Source organism: Brachyistius frenatus, unplaced genomic scaffold, assembly GCF_029030835.1.
Source record: "Brachyistius frenatus isolate BFR_SWC_R1_liver_20210118 unplaced genomic scaffold, ASM2903083v1 Contig_17, whole genome shotgun sequence".
Classification (NCBI taxonomy): domain Eukaryota; kingdom Metazoa; phylum Chordata; class Actinopteri; family Embiotocidae; genus Brachyistius; species Brachyistius frenatus.
The window spans coordinates 3,562,284-3,583,058 of NW_027210616.1; the positions used below are offsets into that span (position 1 = coordinate 3,562,284).

At 40.5% G+C, this 20,775-nt stretch overlaps 1 protein-coding gene across 1 annotated transcript in view; it reads left to right on the forward strand.

The window, feature by feature from the left end:
* Positions 1–20,775, forward strand: part of kdrl (kinase insert domain receptor like) — a 44,641-nt gene that overhangs the window by 11,025 nt on the left and 12,841 nt on the right. The window contains exons 5-24 of the mRNA XM_069694388.1: positions 101–260; positions 374–510; positions 604–778; positions 973–1,099; positions 1,254–1,423; positions 2,880–3,036; positions 5,118–5,232; positions 7,865–7,973; positions 9,137–9,421; positions 9,711–9,857; positions 10,358–10,486; positions 11,447–11,553; positions 12,205–12,334; positions 13,054–13,158; positions 15,025–15,138; positions 15,352–15,440; positions 15,756–15,909; positions 16,685–16,782; positions 17,411–17,533; positions 17,856–17,967. Of these exons, the coding sequence (XP_069550489.1) occupies positions 101–260; positions 374–510; positions 604–778; positions 973–1,099; positions 1,254–1,423; positions 2,880–3,036; positions 5,118–5,232; positions 7,865–7,973; positions 9,137–9,421; positions 9,711–9,857; positions 10,358–10,486; positions 11,447–11,553; positions 12,205–12,334; positions 13,054–13,158; positions 15,025–15,138; positions 15,352–15,440; positions 15,756–15,909; positions 16,685–16,782; positions 17,411–17,533; positions 17,856–17,967 (2,743 nt within the window). The remainder of the gene's footprint in view (positions 1–100; positions 261–373; positions 511–603; positions 779–972; positions 1,100–1,253; positions 1,424–2,879; positions 3,037–5,117; positions 5,233–7,864; positions 7,974–9,136; positions 9,422–9,710; positions 9,858–10,357; positions 10,487–11,446; positions 11,554–12,204; positions 12,335–13,053; positions 13,159–15,024; positions 15,139–15,351; positions 15,441–15,755; positions 15,910–16,684; positions 16,783–17,410; positions 17,534–17,855; positions 17,968–20,775) is intronic.

Consider the following 20,775-nt stretch of genomic DNA (forward strand, 5'->3'; position numbering starts at 1 on the left):
TTGAGCGCCTCACTCTTTGTTCTATCTGGCTCACTGATCTTTAATGGACATCCCTAGTGTCATCAAATATTGTGGTTTTGTCTTTTTTTTTTTATTGTAGGTCCCAGAAATATCAGAGAAGATTGTTAAGGAAACGGTATGGGACCCAAAGGTGGGGTTCAAGATTCCCTATGGTCCCTACACGACGTACACTTTTCTCACCTGCAGCACCGTGGTCAACGGTCAAGAGTTCAAGACAATGTACATCCCTCAGAGACAAAGTGAGTGTGCTGCTTTTCTGGAGAAATTTTCTTATTGGAATATATAGACTACTGTTGATTTCTCCGGCTGTTCAGCATCTCACAGTCTACTTGTATTTGTCTCCGTTTTACAGCTCTTGTTCTCAAAAATGTGAGGATCACCCCAGAGCGTGTCAAAGTGTTGGTCGGAGACACCCTCATCCTCAACTGCAGTGGGGAGACCACCTATAACGGAAGAATCAACTTCAGCTGGGATTTTCCAGGGAAAAAAGTAAGTCCAGGTTTTACTGTTTACACTACTGTATGTAAAACGGACTATCACACCATGTAGCAGCAGTGGTAACGGTACTTCCTTTGCCTTCAGGAAAATCGATATTATACCAAACAGCCTCCTAAACCCAAGCCCGCCATGGTTCTTGGAATGAGCAAGGTTTTAGTGTTGCCAAACATTACCATGGAGGACAGGGGAGTGTATCGCTGTAAAGCTGAGCTTGAACCCACCAAACACAGGAATGCTTCAGCAAAAGTCACTGTCTATGGTGAGTATACTTTCTATGGTTTATAACAAGTTTTTTACAAATGATCAAAATACAACTAAGTAAGAATTTTAACATGTAAGTTATTGTGAGCAGTATGGGGTAATCCTATAATAATATGATGATAACTTTACCTTTATGCCCTTTTTTTCTCTGGCATTGATTCATTTGTTTTTGTCATAAATCTTCCTTTGCAGAACATCCATTCCTCAACATCTCCTATAAGTATGAGCGGCCCAGTACAGTCATTGTCAATGAGGGTAGAAAGAGGCTTGTGTTTGAGCCAAAGGTCAACGCTCTACCACCGCCAGACATAACAGCATGGTATGTAACAGTTTAGAAGTAAAATAAATAAAGCTTGTGTAGTGATTGTGAGTGGAATCTTAAATTTATAACCTCATAAGTCAATCATTTTCTTTTGATTTATTATGATAGTTTACGCATCACAAACAAACCTTTCCGTGGCTCATGTTTTCAGGTATAAGGATGGGGTCGCTATCCAAAAGAATTCCACTTGTTACAAGATGTCTGGTTTCAACTTGGTCATCACTGACGTGCAGCAGAAGCACGCCGGCGTCTTCACCATAAGCCTGGCCAACAAAGTGAAGGGCCTGTATAGGAATCTGAGCTACACTCTGGTAGTCGACGGTAAGACATTACCATGAACTTGATAACGATTTCTGATCCTGAGGAAAGGAAGCAGTGCCTCGGCTGTGGACTGAGGCTGCCCCAGCGCTCCTGCTGCTTTCAGTCTAGTTCACAGGACGGCAGGTAGCAGCTCTAGTATGAAAGGAATTTGGGGGCTTGTTGATTCCAGGGCTGGATTGACGTAGCAGGGGCAGCTGTTGTTGATTATTGGGGCTCTTTTGAAGGGGCTTGGTGTAGTATGTAAATGGCCCGAGCTCTATTCAGCACACAGACTCCAGCCGCTCCAGCCCCCCCCCCCCCCCCCCCCTATGGTCTCCAGCATTTATTTGCATCCTCACCATGTGTGTATACAGTGCAGCTCATACAAACAACATGTTCTATACACTATGTATACAGCTTGAGAGACACAAGGAGTGAGCATGTAATTCATTATTATGATGACTCTGTAAATAATGCTGAGAGCTGTTAACACTAGCGGCTATAAATGTTGTAGCTGGTTAATGGCTACTATAGAGAACAGAGAAGTGTATATCCATTACTTCAAGCTCACCATGGGGGAAGGAGTGGGCAGAGCTATTTTAATTGCATTCTTTAAACATTTTCGTGGAATCCCAATAGCGTGCCTAAAAGTGGAAAAATCGGACCCCTTCTGGCTTGCATAAACTTTATTTATGGTCCTTGACTGTCCCGCTTCACGAAAACTTTATTTATTGGAATAACAAAAAATACAACACAGATGCAAATAAACAAAGTGAGGGGAGATTTCTGGTATCAATTAGAGAACTATTTTAAACTTTGTTCATCAATTGTTTAGAGTTGTCACAGTGCTTCAGATTATGAATTTATTCGATGTGACAGGCGTGCGTGCCTGCGTGCCCGCCTGTGCCCGCCTGCGTGCCCGCCTGCGTGCCTGCCTGCTTGCCTGCGTGCCTGCGCGCCTGTGTGCCTGTGTGCCTGCCTGCCTGCCTGCGTGCGTGGTGGAATGCAAGTTTTTGCGGTTCGCCAAACTATGTCACTGTGTGTAGCTGAACTGTTTCAGCTGTTCAGAATGCAGAGAATGGCCCGGTGATGTGGACTGCCTCCTGAGGTGGCACAAGTATCTCTGTCTGTTGTTCATTATAGCGCACATGGTTGAATCACTGACTGAGGCATGGGCCACGGCAGGGTCGTTCTTTGACCTACAGCCCCGGGCCAGCCAATCATCCCGCCATTCTTCTCTTACACAGTATCTAAAGGACAACTGGTGTCAATGGCACGTTTTTTTTCATGGCTATCCATCATGATTGTCGTCCCTCATTATAAAGACATTATGAGATCCCACAGGACAGTGGATGGTGGATGGTTGATGGTTGATCTAACCTGTTGTCTCTCTCTTTCTCTTTCACTCTCACTCTCCCGCCCCCCTGTTTTTGTATGCCTGTCTGTGTACTTGCTTTTGTCTGCTTGTCTGTCTCAGTGAAGCCAACTATTTCAGAGGCGGAGCTTGCCACTGTGGACGTGCAACCCTATATGTCTGGCAAACAGCACCAGCTTACCTGCACTGCCTATGGGCTGCCTTTGCCAACCATCACTTGGCTCTGGCAACCGTGTCACTCAGACCCAACATTTAAAAAGTGAGTCACATTCTTGTTATGTTCTGAGCATCAAAATGTTATGTAGACCTGCATTCATGGTGGGAAAACATCCACAGGGTTCCCACGGGTCAGGGGATTTCAGGGAATTTTTGAAACTCTTTTGTGAAAGTCAGTTTGCATGTTTTAATTTTAGTTGCCATTTATCAAAATTTTTGTCAGTGAAAGTCAAGGAATTTGGCATTTGCATTAGAGTTCGAACCCTGCATCAACCAATCTTATTAATTATTATTAATTAAAAGCATCTCAGAAGGTTGTTTTTCCATATTTTAAGCACAGATTTAACATTAGAAATGGTTTATAAACAAGCCACTGATGTTTAGTCTTTATAAATCTGTTCCTTGCTTTAATTATGATATAAAAGGACCACATCATGAAATCTCAACATAATCTGATTCAAAATCAATTATATGTTACTAGCTGCCATTTACTCTGCACTGACTGTGGTGTTTCACTCAGTTACCTGTATGTTACATTTTAGCTGCAAGTTCACAGAAGAGTAAAAGATTTGATTCAAGTTAGTCTTCCCTCCTGAAGTTGTTCTCCCCAGAAAACTGTTTTTAAGTTTATCTGTCTGACTGAACAACATCTTTTAAAACTGGACAGTTACATTTGAACCTTAAATAGTGCCACAGTACTGGATCAAAATTACAAACACAGAGACAAACTGCCTCACAGATGTAAGAGATGCTATAGAAGGATACAGAACCACCAGTCCAGGCTTGGGACCCTACTATAAAACAGATCTACAGTAACTTAATTGACTCTGTCCCAGAACATGACACATTAATCAGGGGTTGGCAGCCCTCGAGAGCTGCCCTCTCATTTGTGGTCAGCACTTCTGTCGGCTGAAGGGGAAACAGGGGAGAAATATATTAATCTCGTATTCCCCGAGCTATTAACAGAGCTGAACAGAATGTGTATGAGTGACTGTGCATGAATACCAGCCTGGAAGTGAACCCGCAAACAAAATTTTAACATTCGCTGAGATCCTGGCTTGTCAATCACAGCAGGCCACATGTGTTCCGTAAGATCTGGAAAACAATGGGCCATTACCCTCAGGTTATCAGGCTCCTGACAAAAACAACACTGTGGACTGAAGGAGACTAAATTATGTTCCATGCTAGATGGTGTTAATCCAACAGTGTCTCCACTATTTTATTCTTTAGATTCTCTCACAACCACTTGTACTTGCCAGATTTATGATAAATAGTAGCAGAGCATTTGTAAGGTCAAAGCAACTCTTTCTGCAGGCACAAAGATAATCAGTGCTGGCACCAGGAACAGTGGCGGAGCTGTGGCAGGCAGCTAATGAGACAGAGGAACAGCTATAGCCTGGTGGGAGGCCAATTGTGCAAAATGTTTGTTTTATTCTGCCCTGACCCTGCAAAGTACCTGTCACTGTAAATCCAATTTGCAGCCCTTCAAGATCAAATCTCATCTTAATCTTTGGGAGTTGGGAGAGGGGCAAATGCTGGGTCTGCAGAGAGTTTAGAGGGGAGGGCAGTGTGCTATGTTGAATGTGGAATAAGGCTGATAGAGAAGGGGGCAGAAATATGGGGATGTCTTTTTCACCAGGTTGAGAAGTTATCAGCTGTCCCTTGCTGACCACCAAGGTCTCAGGATCAACCTTATCTCCTCTGGCCAGAACGTATGGGGGGGTGTTCCTGTATGAGGTGACGCATAGAACAGCCCATCCTGTCGCTGTTGCTGTTTCCTTCTCTGCCTCTCCACTCATCAGGCTGATTGTTCACCGCCACGGGCGGTGAAGGGTTTTCTGGTGGGGGTGTAAAATCAAGGCTTTCTCAAGGTTTTATAACCCAGACAGCTTGGTCTCGACCGGGACTCTACCCAGATTTGTCTCCTAGTTGAGTTAGATAGCAAGTTTTACATTATGAACATGTAATCTGGAAAAGATGTGTTTTAATGTAACACTAATGCTCCCAATTATAAAATAACATTAAAAGACTGATATAAAAAAAATATATATATATATATATATGTCTCTAGTGTTGTTCAAGGTCCAGCATGGTCAGTTTTGTTGCATGTTTTCTGTTCTGCAGCTGCTTTGCTCACACCGAGCCAATCCAGGTCAACATTGATGACAGAGGGAATAATTCACACAACTGGATTAAGAGCATAAACGTCAAACCCGAACTGGTTAAAGGAAAAAATAAGGTAGGTAGTTCAACTTTATATGTAGTGGTTCCATATTTTATAAACAATGGATGCACCTATGGCATACATTTTCACCATGAAATGAGCCTAACAAATACAGTGACTAACTCAATAAAAGGGTTTACATGACACCTGAATCAAGAAGAGATCTAGTGATCGACAGAACAGCTAATAAGTCTTTATGAAAGTTAGATTCAACATCTCAGATCCAAAAATTCACAAAATTTTTCCTCCTTTTGGCAGTGTTGCAGTAGTTTTGTTCACTGAAAATGATTCATTTTGTTTTTCCTTAGTGCTGACTTGCGCAACTGTGAACAAACCCCATGAAAAGGCCCTCAGCAGTCCCGTTTGAAAAATGTGTTTTTCTATTCATTGGTGAACATAAAAAGACATGACTTATAGTTGGAATAAGTAACCAGGAAAATATGTGAAAATCAATTACGCGCATAATGTTCTACATCTGAAAAGGAAGATCTAATATTGATAAACGCTGTAAATTTACAACATAAATTCAAAAGCTAACACATTAGTTTAACTGCACTTGTTTTCCTTTGGTACAAAGGCCTTACTACAGGGGGAAAAGTCTTAGCCAGAGCATTCTTGCCCTTTGAGGCCCACACTTCTCAAATGGTGCACCCATAACTGACATTGTTTATTTCCATCTACTTAATTTCAGTTTTCTTAGATGAAGAAGGCCAGTAAATTCAAAAGCCACACACCCTCCTCCTGGGCCTCTTTAAAGACACATCTTTTATTCCGACATCATTTTCTATTTTCGGCTGTTGAGATTTATAAGAGTAAAGCCTTTTAATCATTGGAAAAGCTGTATGACCATGCACATGCCACAAGCTGAGAACAAAGTTTTAACAATTGTACCCGTGTGTGCCCCTGTGAGGACCAACCACTTGTATTGTGATTTTGTTTTATAACTGTAGACTGTGGTTCCACATAATGTAATCATAGAAGATCTGACATAGAAAATGGTGCATTCAAGCAGGCAGAAATAGTCTATTATTTTAAGCAGATTTTATTTGACAAGTATGGTCAATAATATTATTATTATGTCTCAGAATATTGTTTTCTGCTAAATTTGCACGAAGGCATCAATATGGAATTATTTTTTCTTATAAAACATGCATAACATATTGCCCATATTGCTATAAAAAAAAACCGAAAATATAACACGCAATGGGGTAAACTGCAGACTGCAAATGTTCTGAGGAAGCCTCTAACCAAAACTGTTTACCCCAAACATAATTAGGACCCGGCCTCCTTTGCCTTTCCTCAGTCTTTCTGAAGTTTTGGCTTAAAGAAACCCATCACAGCAGGCTGGGTCAAATTAGGGCACAAACTGACTGGCGAGAGAAAGCATCAGTAATCAATCCCACGTTTTTTGGTCACTGTTTTGAACTGTATTTCTGGTGCACAAGTTGGAAATTTATTGACAACTGCTGTTTCAGAATGACATCTAATTCTTTTCACACCAAACAATTATTTTTACAGGTCATCCGTTCTAATACAATTATGACATAAATAGAGAGGTACTACTTATTTACAACTACTTGTGGCCAGTTGCTGGTTTTTTATGAGGGTTAGGACTAAGGGTCAATGATAACAAGCAGCAGTTTAAAAGAAGAGGGATTTGTTGGAAGCAAATTCCTCTCTGTCACCCCACATAAATCGTGTTGGCCCATGAATAAGAACATAGTCGGGGCTGGGCCTCTGAGCTGCCTCCCCAGAAGGCCCGCTATAGAGGGAGACTGGCCCAGGTCATAACATAAGGAAAACACAGGGGGAGGACGTGGGCACAGAGGTCACAGTGTGTCTCGTCAGGTCACCTCTTCAGGACTGTGCGCAATCGTTTAAATGATCGTTTTCAATCTCAGGTTACATTGTGATGAATAATAACCGTAATGCAATACCATAAGGCCATGCCATCATTGTTTTGACAAATGTCATATCAGCATGGAGTGGACAATATGACAGAGCACTTTTCCTTTTACTGCCTGAATGTTTAAATGGTGTAAGTAGGAATGCTGAAAGGGTTTCATGGCTGCAGCTGGGTCTCTGAGGGTCAACACAATAGTTCCTACTAGCCCAGGAAGTTTAGGCCAGCACACCCCAGACAATACACCCACATCAGTCACCTCCTTTGATGTAGTTGACTGCCCCCAAAAAACAGATGTCACCATGAACACTAAACAGAACCCCACACAGTCTGGCTCGCACCCAAGTTTCACTTATTATTTTGTCTATTAAAGCCATTAAAACGTTTTACTAGCATTAAAATTGAGAATGGCATTAGAGGTGCTTTCCAGGGAATGGACACGGAGGCCCGGCACGAGATGTATAGCACAGGTCTGAAGGAGACTTAGTTGGCTTTAAAACTCCAGATGTATCCTTTCATTAATGTCGAGCACTGGAGAGTATAAAACACACCAGGCTTGGTCCTGACCTCTCACTTTGTTTGTTAACTGCTCTGATGGTGATCGAATCCACAGGGTTAAATCACAGAGACAGTCCAAGTCACAATGGAAAGTCGATTTTTGATATGAATCTGTTTTTGTTTATGTTTTTATATTTTGTTCTGCTTTGAAGAATTGATAATGATTTCCTTATTGATCCCAATCAGACTGTGAGTACCCTGGTGATCGGAGAGGCTCGAGGGTCGGGAAATTACACCTGTGTGGCCAAAAATGAAGACGGCAAGAGCACAATGACGATGCCTTTCTACGTTGATGGTAAGCGGGTCACCAGAAGACACCAGCTGAAATAACAACATTTAAATCTTAACCGCTCAACTGAAAGCAGAAATAGTTCTCTGAGTTATACTGTAATTGCAAAGCGCACTGTACCATTGGCTGAATGCTTTCAAATAATCTATGGTGCTCGCTGTAATGAACTGCAAGAACAGGGAAGGAATGTGCAGATTGTATTGTGCAATAAAGAGATCAGAGGGGGACATTAATTGAAAACATCTTCCACTGTAGCTGAACGGCTTCAGGGTGGGAGCGAGGCAAACATGTCCTGAGCCATATGGAGTGCTATAGTGGCACGTGTTTAAAAGCAGTTATGAATAACTGGATTCCTGCTCCTGTGCCAGCAGGTCATTCCTCTTTCTCCGCAAGCCGCTGTGTGCAATGAGAATTTATTTTTGTTATGTGTCTGACTATTTCCAAATGTTCCCAAAATGAATATATATTGAGACAGTTATGTAATAACAGCGGGGATGAGGTGTTGCCGCACACAAGACACACAACACAGCTTTGCAACAGAGTGAATCACATTTCCATAAAAGTTGTCTGAATCACATCCTCTGAATAGTTGAAGGAGATGGTGTGATGTAGATGAATAGATAGAATAGAAGGGATGCCAAGTACCAGAAATTATTCTCCCAGAGAGAGAGAGAATTCCTTAGAGGACTCCTGCTCTCCTCCAGAGGTGAGGAAGACGGAAAATGATGGTATGCTGCTTAAAAAGAGGACAGAATTGTAATAGCAGCTGTCTCCTCTTACGGAACAGAGAACGCTTTCCAGCAAACTGAATAAACAAGCACAATCTGCTTCCCTTGGGGCGCATACTCAGCCTCACTCCAACTGGACGAGTGCAGAAAAGCCAGCAGCAACGTTGTCCGCTGGCAACGTGCTTCCAATTAACAGTGATGAAACAGGAAATGACTGCAAATTTGACATTCTTGGCCTTGTGATGAGCAGATTTGTGTCCAAATTAGGATCTCCGGCCAGCAGGATACATGCATGCATGGAAAACACATGTAAAATGCCATTTACCGTATTCATTATCACTAACTAGTTCACCGCAACTCACCGCTGAATATATCTGTAACTGAGGATATTGTACCTCAACGTAACCTAATTTACCACATTCTTCTTATTTGTCGCATCAGAGCACCCTGAGGAAATTAGCATTGAACCTCGGACAGCCATTGAGGGCGATGACGTCGCCCTGACCTGTCGGGCAACCCGTTACCTCTACACAGACCTACAGTGGTTGGATTCCAGGAATGAAACGATCTCTTACAACGTGTCCAGTCTCCAGCTCGACCGCTACTCCATTTCCCTTTCTCTGTATCTGCATAATGTGTCCCAAAACAGCACTGCAGGCTACAAATGCCAAGCATTCAAGCTCCACAAGAGGGTTGAAGTCAAAGCTGCTGCACTTTTTGTTGATGGTAAGTGAGAGGAGGATGTGAAAAGCCGATTACATTCCTATTGTAAGTAGTTGTTACTAATTGCAACATCATTTCTATAAATTGTATATATTGTCAAACAGTCAGCTGATGTACCTTGAAAAGATTATTTGTTCTGTAGAAGTGTAGTCATGTGTGGGCATGCTACTGTACATTAGCACACAGGAACACGGGACACAACCTTACAACACCTGATAAGTCTAAACAAGACAGTAGTAGAGCAACAGCACTTCTAAATCTTTCTCTCTCTTTTTTTTTTTTTTTTTTGCAGCTAGAATACGGCCATGGCTGAGTCAGAATCTGACCAATCAAGATGTGAACAGTAGCAGCACTTTGGTGCTGGCTTGCTACGCTTGGGGAGTTCCTCGTCCGTACATCATGTGGTACAAAAATGGTGTTCCGGTGGAAGAAAGTCCAGGTACCTCTCAGAATAGTATTCAATGTGCTATGACTATGCATTATTTTTCTGATTTGTAGAATTTAGGCGACCAGTGGCACAAAAACAAACCTGACACAGCAAAGCACAAACTGGATGAAGGTCTAGAAGAAACTAAATACTATTATCAGGACGACATATTCAGCAGTCACATTCAGTTGCATTCTTGTACTTTTATGTAATTTCTTGCCCTGAGTTTCCACAGAAAATATTACTTTTGGCTTATTGTGGTTTTTGCTCAAAGAATAAACATCTCGAGTAAAACCATAATTGCATCAATTCACTGTCCCCCCTACTCTGCATCAAGGCCAGTGTAATCCTCAATTTTTAAAAGTGCCTGAAAAAAAAAAAAGCATTTCATCTCCCTCTGTACTACTGCCAGCCTGCACTTGCACAGAGTCCTAAGTGTTTAATGCCACACTTTTTTTTTTAACTTTATGGTATCATCAACTGAAAATTAACTGAAGGTTTGTGTGTTTCAGGTGTCACGCTGGGAGACGACGGAGCTCTGACCATCGAAAGAGTGAAGAAAGATGACGAGGGGCTGTACGAGTGCATAGCCAGCAATGTCAAGGGTATCGCGAAAACAAGTGCTGTTGTTACTGTGCTCGGTGAGTCACTCTGGGACATTAACTACCTATACATCAAAAAATATCAATACTCCAACCTCCTGCATTTACAATACTGGTTCCTCAGTGTGAAGCAATGTATACTTGCTGCAGATCAAATACACTAATTATTTGGCGAAGTCGTTGAGTCATTGCATTTTCTGCATGCCCCATTAAAGCATGTCAGAGGCCCTCTTGGCCTCATGTTTTCTTGTCATCACTACAAATGGCTCTGGTCTGACTTCAGTGAGAAAGTCCCCTCTGACAGAAAATGTGTGGCTGCCAGGAATGCCAAGTGAATTCCTTCTTGGGTTTTATTATCATGGCTTTGGCTGTGGACCCTTACCAAGAGGACACAACCTCTGTGAAGTGTTAAGAGGTCCACTAATGAGTCCAAAAAGATTGACTGCTAGAACCACCAAGGGACTGCAAACACACCGTAGATAATTGGAGTAGAAGGCCTGGCTCTTAAAGTGTGAGTGCTTGTGTGCCTTGACATGGAAAATGAATTACAGATTCACATGTGAAGGTGAGATATCATGCAACCATCATCTTCAATAAAATATTCTTCCAACAACACGCTGTGTGCATGTTCTGTGGTGGCTTATTAGTCAAGGACTGCTGAAAATAAGAGCCAGATCAACATTTAAAAAAAAAGTGTGGTATGCATGTTCCAAACAAACCAGAAAGAAACACCAAAGTGTGTTTCTGCTTCCTTTTTATATACAATCTCTCAGAAAAATTAAGGAAACAAATAAACAATAATGAGAAAGAATGACATAAAATAAAAGTCTCAGACTATTCAGTCAAAAACCGCACATTTATAACAGACTGTTTTCTTTTGATATCAATTCACCACAAATCTCTTCCAATATAATATGACAGCTTATGAGATCACAAAAAATGCTCAGGAATTTTGTGCCAAAAAGGGCTGGAAGTTGACGATATCTTTTCTCTTTCCAGGAGATGAAGGAAAGCCAAATGTTGAGGTCATCATTTTGGTGTGTACAGGAGCTGCAGCCACATTCCTCTGGCTCATGCTTATCCTCTTCATTCGGAAGCTCAGGAAGGTAAGGCCTTGTATTCCTTTTTTTCCTCAGAAACCACGTGAGTTTATCATTTGCCAACACGTGAGAAGTGACATTAGGCGTTTTCAAATCAAACAGTTCTGTGGACTTGTTGAGAGGCACTACCCACTGGGCCGTTCCCCTTGAACTTTGTACCTTCAAGAGCTTTTTTCTGTTTCACTCCACCATTAAGAATGTTGAAATGTTGTAAGCCGGCCAATGGTTGACAACGTTTCTTCAACCCAGGGTATTTTGGATTGTTGGAGGTGGGCTTGCGTGAGTCAGTGTATTACAGTGTTACCATAGTTCGTATTGTACTGAGAAAGTACCTACCCTGAAGAAGGAGCTAAATAAGCCTCCTAAAACAGAGTCCTAACAACTAAAAGGATTCTCAGTTCCCAAAAAAGGGTGCATTTCCTCCTACAGTTCTTCGAACTATGAAAGGGTACTGTGTAAGCACCTGCTGAGAAACCCTAATGTGCTCATCCAAACAAAGTGTAGAAACATCTTTGTGTCTTTAGCTTACTCATGTGTGACGAGGAAGAATCTCAATGTTACCATAAACATTTCCTTTACTTACTTCCCACTTAACATCAAGTGCAAAACTTGGTTGTCATAGTCAAAAACATAATGATAATCCTCTAAATACTTCAGCAACCAGCAAACTACAAAATGGGTCCATCTATCATCATCGATCCTGACGAGTATCCGCTCGACGAGCAGAATGACCTTCTTCAGTATGACAGCAGCAAATGGGAGTTTCCCCGTGACCGCCTGCGACTAGGTGAGCACTATGCCATCATATCTATGTGTACAAAAAGGTTTGATATTAAAAGACTTCATATAGAACAGGCAATGATAATGTATCAAATGTAGGTCCTGTTAGCCACCTCTGAATTTTTCTGCAGTTGTTAAACAATAACAAAGCATGTTATGTCTTTGATAATTTCATATTTGTGGTGATGAATTGAATGACACAGATTTTTTTTAAATGACAAAAAATTTACTCATTGTGTGTGTGTGTGTGTGTGTGTGTGTGTGTGTGTGTGTGTGTGTGTGTGTGTGTGTGTGTGTGTGTGTGTGTGTGTGTGTGTGTGTGTGAGAGAGAGAGAGAGAGAGAGAGAGAGTGACATTTCCGGTTTGAGGTTGTTTTTTTTTAACCTCAACTGCGAATATCGACCCAAAGACCAGAAGTCCAACCACACTTTACGGGTTGCACATGACAAATGATTTTTTTTAATATGAGGCTAAAAGTTTTTAACGTAAAGTAAAAGTGTTTCACAGTAAGGATATACACAGCCAGATTAAGACACAGGAAACAGGTGTCTCCCCTCTCAGCAGCTGGGGTGTAGGGTCATTTTTCTCTAAAAACTGCCAGGTGATCAGAAGTCCAGCGGTTCGCTCTAATTACAGAGTGACTGACTGACTGAACCCAGTCTGATTTCTTTTTTTTAGGAATTCCTAACGTTGTCCCACTTATCAAATACCTTCTTCCTTTCCCAGGAAAAACTCTTGGCCACGGAGCTTTTGGAAAAGTGGTTGAGGCTTCCGCCTTTGGGATTGACAAGCTCTCAACCTGCAAGACTGTTGCGGTCAAAATGCTGAAAGGTAGGACATTAAAAACTGTGACGAACATAATTGGATAGGTGATGATACTGACGCATTTCTGGGTCGGTTGTTGTTGTTGTTGTTGTTGTTGTTGTTGTTGTTTTTTGTTTTTTTATAACAGCATGAACTACACAGCATTTACTGTTTTATGTGTACAGATGACTTTAAGATATCATGTCATTTCTGCAAAATATTTATCACAGACTGAAAGCTACAGCCCCACGTGTGCAACTAATGTTTGAGAGGCATATTAGTTCAAAGCAAAGAACTCAATGTCTGTTTCCTGCAAAGTGCAGGTAGAGGTAAAGGCTAAGACCTATAACCCTGTCCCTGATGAAGAGATTGAGTTTCTGCACATCTGACAGCTTTGATTAGAACGTCCAAGATGTGCAGGTGAAGAAGAGTTCAAAAGTGTAAGAGATGAGTACAAAATGACGATTAAAAACATGTTTATATTTGCCACGTTTTAGAGACTCACATTTGGAAACAATTCGGTCTCGGGTCTTGATTTCTACAAGGAATTATTTACAATCTCATTCCAATGTCTTTCCAAATATTCACACAGACCTACAAATGCTGGCTCAAAATGAAAACAGGAAAACCAAGAAGCTAAATAGATCTTTGGCTTGATTTGCATAGCTTTTTTTATTCATCACAGATTTATGTGTAAATGATGATTTTAAAGCTTTTTTTTTTTTTTTCACCACTAGAGAACCAAAACGCAGACTTATCAGTGATATGGGGATGATGTATCAGTAGGGATCAAAATGATGGCTGTTGGGTAGATGTATTGCTCACTGTCTTATCATTTATCATGTCTCGGCATAAATCACAGGCTCTGACAGGAACAGCCTCTCTGGCTGTTAGTCGTAGGTCAAACTTAATGGAAAGCAGCAGGTCTCCTCAAATTGACCGTGGTTTAGCCAGAGACTCCCTGGCTGCTTTCACTTCAAGCTCATAAATATGTGGTTGTTCAAAGCAACATAAAACAACCACTAAATCTTGATTTTCATAATTCAACATGAAGACATGATACAATTGTCCAAACTTAATGAAATTAAGTATGTAATGTGAGCACTCCCCCTTTTATTTCTTCACTTATGTTGTTTTTTATCATTGAGTATGTCCTCCATCAAAAGCTGCTTCATATCACTGGGCTTAAAGCATTATTATTTCTCCACCATATTTCATTAATTTAAATTAAATTATCCCCAGTTATCCACCATCCATTTCCCCCCCATTTTATCTCTCCACTTTTAAACTGCAAATAATTTCTTAAAGTAAAGTAAAAAAAATACTAACAAAAGATGTGTTTATTGTATATGTACATATTTTAGAATAGACATTTCAATACATATTATTGTCATTCTGTATGAGATATGAGACTTCAGAGTTCAACTAATTGAGGCTAAGACTTCTCTGATATTACTGATTTCTACAAAAGCAGTTTTAGATGTCCAGTAGCTTTTTAAGTTCTTTTGATTTCAAGTTTTCTGCTCCAAAAGGACCCGTTTATAAAGAACGTGATTGACGAGTCTCTCAGAAAAAAATAGTAAATGGTTTAAACACTGGGTGTTTCACTGCAAATGATATATTCACATGATAGTCAGATTTGTAAAGGGTGTTTTGTACTATTACTTACTTACTATATAAAGTTTGTGTCCCAAAGCATATGAAAATACTTTTCAATACTAAAATCTGGGTGGACCTGTTTCTTTTTCTTGATATTGCACCTGAACATAATATTGCTGGAGAGATTAAAAGGCTTACAGGAAAATGTAACATGCTTATTTCCTTTTCATCAGAATATTTAATGACATAACAACCAATGCTGGACAAAGTCTGTACATGTTTATATTATCACAGGAGGTGCTACGTCGAATGAGCGGAAAGCTCTGATGTCAGAGTTAAAGATCCTGATCCACATTGGCCATCACCTGAATGTGGTCAACCTGCTGGGAGCCTGCACAAAACCTGGAGGTAAGCATTAATACTGACCACATAAACATAAAGCTCATAATATAAAATGTAAAGAAGAAGAAAGAAAGAATAACAAAACGGACACTGAGTCATCATTAGGTTGTTGAAGTTTCAGTTTAGGTTTAAATTGGCATCTCTGTCTTTCTGGTGTTTATCCATTGTGAGTTTTTGCATGCTGTTATAATATTCATGAGAAATCTGCCATCTGAACAGGACCACTGATGATGATAGTGGAGTTCTGCAAATACGGCAACTTGTCCAACTACTTGAGAAGCAAGAGAGATGACTTCATCGTGTACAAGGTGAGTCATCGCCTGCATGATTTAAACTTTCCAGCGCTCTTATTTTCTTATCATTGTAGCTACAAGTTCAGCACTGCGAGCAGGGAGTGACTGTTTTGAAAATCACAGTGGAAATTCTTATGTTTGACAATTAAAGACTCATTGTGATGAATCAGATCCATTTTAACTGCATGCATCGAGGGGGTTTCCCACCAAGCTCCTAATGCATGTCAGCAAGAAGTACAACAATTTCCCAGTTTGAGATCAATAAAATACATCTATCTGTCTATCTCGAGAGTTTAACCTCATTTAACATGATATATGTGTGCCGGTCAGAGCCAGGACGGTAAGGTGGTGTCATCAGGGTCGGGTTGTGAGCTGAGCGAGCTGATGAAGCGCCGCCTGGAGAGTGTGGCCAGCACCGGAAGCTCAGCCAGCTCTGGCTTCATCGAAGATAAGAGCTACTGCGACTCAGAGGAAGAGGAAGACGGTAAAGGCCAAGCACGTCTTGCTTCCCCTTCAACCCCCGCAATCCTCCCCCCTCCCTCCCTGTTTGTCCCTCCTGCTGTCTCCCTGCCCCCCTACCCTCCTACTCTCACCTCTGCTCCACCCCTCTTGCCTAAGAATCAAAGCTCCCCTCAGATTTTATTTTAGTCGGAGTCTGATGGGACGTTTCCTCCTCCTGTTCAGCAGTACAATCACTGCAGCAGGAGCCACTGTCACCCCACAGAGTCTGGGGAGGCGTCTGTTTATTTCCTGTCCTGACCCGAGTATTTCTCTGCTCTCTGGCTTTGGCTCGGCACGTCAGCCATGTTGTTTCTGATGTGTTATTTCTGGTTTGATTAGCTGTTTACTCAGGTGGGCCAGTGGAAGGACTCCTTGTGAGTTCCACACTGAGACCGCCGACCAGCACAGTGCGACAACAAGCACACGTTTCACCCGACATCTAAAAAATAGAAGGAATTGTAATTTGTTTTCATCATTCTTTTGTAAAGGATGTTTGAAAGACAGAGTGTGTGGGAGGAGACAAGTACGTGACAGGGGGAATTGTTAAGATGATGTTGTAGTTCGGGACTTTAAATTTGCAGTTTCCCCCTGAGAATCAATAGTGTTTCATCTTTGCTGGTTTATGTGACAGAACTGCAAATCACTCTGACTGTATTTAAACAACATGCCTAGATGAGCACAATTACTGTCCTAAACTTAAAGGCCAGAATGAAAAATGTTTCTCACTGGGAAAACTTTATGTTCTTTTTGTTTCACAGAATCTGAGGATTTATATAAGCGAGTCCTGACATTGGAAGATTTAATTTGCTACAGTTTCCAAGTCGCAAAAGGCATGGAGTTCTTGGCTTCACGCAAGGTATTCCCCCTTAACCATAGAGCAGTCTGTACATTTGATTTGTGTTGTACGTTTTTTTATGTTCTTCATTTGATTGTTACATAACATAGTGAAGGATCCCCATGTTCACGCTTACTTAAATTTATCTCAGCAAAGTGTCCGAGTAGAAGCAAACTGGTTCACACTCAAAGAAATTTTATATTTTGAAGTTGTTGGATTATACATTAATAAGTATAATTAAAAAGATGCCGATATGCTTCTACTATGACCCACTTTACTTTTATTTTTGTGAAGGCCTGTTGGTTTTTAGAGGATGTCGGTCTACAACTAATTTATTTTTCAAGCCATTCATAGTTTTTGTGACACTGGATGAGACTGATGAGAGAATGAAGCCGTTGTTCTAAATAACTTGCAACAGACTATTTCTTAGCCTGGATAAGGAAAAAAAATATATTTCCTTTTGTAATATATCACTGATGACTTGACCGTGTGTTTCTCTGTACCGTTGTGAAGTCAGCGATATAAAAAAATGTCCCCTCGGGGATTAATAAAGTAAATGCCTACCTACCTACCTATATGCAGAAAACCTGAAGTTATGTGTGACTGTCTCTTTAAATCTGATTTTCTTTTTTTTCTTTTTCTTCATTAGTGCATTCATCGTGATTTGGCTGCACGAAATATCCTGCTGTCTGAGAATAATGTTGTAAAGATCTGTGATTTTGGACTTGCCAGAGACATCTACAAAGACCCGGATTATGTCCGCAAAGGAGATGTAAGTTTATTTGTTTACTTTTTAACTGTCAGTCATTTACTGTATTAATAGATGCCAGGCAGAAATAAGCTACCACTAACTCTGCAGAAAGAAAGGAGGATTAAATCAAATTCAGCAGTTTTTGGAAATGTGACACAAAATAGTGTGTACAGTATGTGTGCTTAAGAGACTGAATTAGGCTCAGCCAGATGAAAACCATGATCACACAGTTTAAACCGGGAAGTTTTCCACTGATGTAATCATGTAATTAGTGTTAATAAGTGAGATGTCCACAGGTGAGATAAGGCAGTAGATGATTTGTTATCTCAATACTCGTACACAGGCCAGACTGCCGCTCAAGTGGATGGCACCTGAGGCCATCTTTGACAAGATCTACACGACTCAGAGTGATGTTTGGTCCTTTGGTGTTCTCATGTGGGAGATCTTCTCTCTGGGTAAGTGTCCCGGGTCAGTATTGACCACTGGATTTATAGTATATGCATACTTTTTAACACATCTGGGAGCCAAGGAACCTTACTCATAGAGAAATTAACAAAGTCATGCAGACTTAAAAATATCTATTTGTAAAATGAATCACATATCTTTAATTAACTGAATACACAAGTGACACACAAGCAACAATTTTAACACAATGGTGGTCTTATTGGGTTGAATGCCAAGCAGCTTTTATTAAATCAGCTTTTACGCAACAGGAGTCACATAATGGTAATGGCATAACTGTACTTGTTTCATTAAAAAATGCTAAATTATTTAAAGGTGAACAGCAACAACTTTTCAAAGACAACCTTCAATGCAGAGGCAAATACCAGCCTAAAGCTTAAACCAGCATATAGTCATAATACAATGTACTATATTCGAGCATTTGCAGTGTTTACAGCTGTGATTAATTTTCCTTTCATGAAATGTTTAAATGAGATTTAAAATGCTCTCTAATTAAAGTACTCTGTTAAATCCCAAGTGAGATTGAAATATTGACATTCACTTCAGATTTACTGGTTCTTTGTGTTTATTCCTAACACCTATACATAAGTCTGGTATCTCAGTTAAACTCTGGGTTCTGTTATCATATACGTTGAGAGTAAAGAAAGCTGTAACTTGCTGGACTCGTATGGTGCCCCCAGCCATACAGCCTCACCAGATGCACCGGGTAATAACTGTCATTTTACACTGTATAATTGTGCTTTTGGGACAAAGGCCCCGCACTTGCATTGTCAGTCTGAGAGAGCCATTTTCCTGCCACTCGTGCAAAAAACATTAGTGCCTGTGGAAGCCCGTGAATATTAGTACAGGCACGGGACAAAAAAACGAGGGAACACCTCCTATTTAAGCTATGCGTTTCTTCTCAGCTGGCAATATATACTCACAGTAACCAAGCAGCCAGATCACTGTAAAAGTGTGCTCCTGCTGCGAGACCACTGCAGCCTTTAAGGCAGCATTGTGTGTCGGCCCATGATTGCCTGTGAACCGTGGCACAGAGCTCACCACACGTTCCTGTAGCAAGACTGACCATGAAATATTGTATGTTCAAACGTCACCATGGGAAGCAGGGAAAACATACGAGTAGCTGTAAAAAAGCAGAGAACCAAAGCTGGATGTATTGCTATAGCATACTTTTTGATTGTGCAGCTTTTGAATCAGAGCCATTTGGTGTTGTCACACACTGCTGCTGAAAGTGTGTGAAATTGCATATTCTTTTCGATAGAAAGAACAATGACGTCATGATTTCTACCTTCTTTTTTTCCCTCCTCTTCTTCACTCGACAGATTCGCACCACATTTTCCATTAAAACAACACTTACACATCTGGGTAGTGTTAGCCGGGCCTCAAATATATAAATCAGGAAATAAGGATACAAAATGACCAAGAAAAATGGGAAAAGACTGAGTCTTGCAACCCGATCATGTTTGGAGGTCAAACTATTGCTAACCCACGCGTGTTTTTCAGATCACTTTGTGAACCAAAAGTGTGTCAGTTCTGTTTTGTGAGCTCAGATATCCAGCTTGTTATTATACTGTTGATGTCAAAAAGTGCACAAGATCTTCATGGTGTTTGTCCATAACCCTGCCACATACACCAACAGTGATGCAAATGGTGAAAAATATAAGATAACTATGAGAGAATATTCTGTCTCACAATTAAAACAAGGTAAAATATTTTATAACACGATATAACAGTATACAATATGGTAAAATGACATACCAAAGTTATGTTGAATGCAGTTTTGAAAGTTCCCTTTGCTGCACCATAGGATACATATAAAACATACATTAAATGTTATGTAGATTTATATTTAGACATTTTTTCTTTAAAAACTGTATGTTTAAATGTTTAAGCAAAAGGTAGGTATCAATACGCTGTGATAAATTTAAAGGTCCCATAATATATATATAAAAAAATAAAGCAGGTCTAGGTGTTGTATAAATACTATAAAAGTGTCAAAACACTCAATCCATGGAGAAATACACAGCTTGTCCTCAGCAACTTGCTGTTGGGACTTCTTTAAGTTTGTGATGTCACAAATGCACGCTCAAGTCATCTCTTCCTGGATGGCCCACTGTCCAAACTTTTCTATGGAAGAAAACACTGAGCAGTTTTTTAGTTGCAGAGCTAGCAAGGTACAAGACTGGAAAAAAACCTTCGGTTGGCTTGGGTGTGCATCAATCAGAAAAGAGTCAGCCAATCACAAGAGAGGATTATTGATATTGATGCATCTTAAAGACACAGACAAAAAACAGCCTGTTCTTGGTAGTGTGCCAGAGAGAAACTTCAGAGCAGTTGTAAAACTATATTCAGACCGTTTTTGGTAACCACAAAAATATGTTCTTATGATTATCAAGACTGTAAATAAAACACAGGAGGACTGTAAAATATGGGACCTTTAAGATAGACTTTTAACCTTAATAGTACAGAGGTCATTGTTATGTAATGGAAGGTAGTGGACAAGAACGATCATGTAACTCCCAGATCACTTCTTACTGTGTCTTTACACACCAACCCTCATATTGCAGAACACGGAGTCCACATGGGCTGCAGCAGGAAATATGGACCATGTGAGCAGAATCAGATGGGACTCAAATGTTTTCTCTGCACAAGTCATAGACTGTGACTTTTACTTAAGCAGTACACTCTGCCACGCTGAATCTGTGGTTCACTATAAATTTGGACAGCCACACAGATGATATATTATATTGTGCATACAGGCAAACAATAATATAATTTAACGAGTCAGAAAATTGTATTGA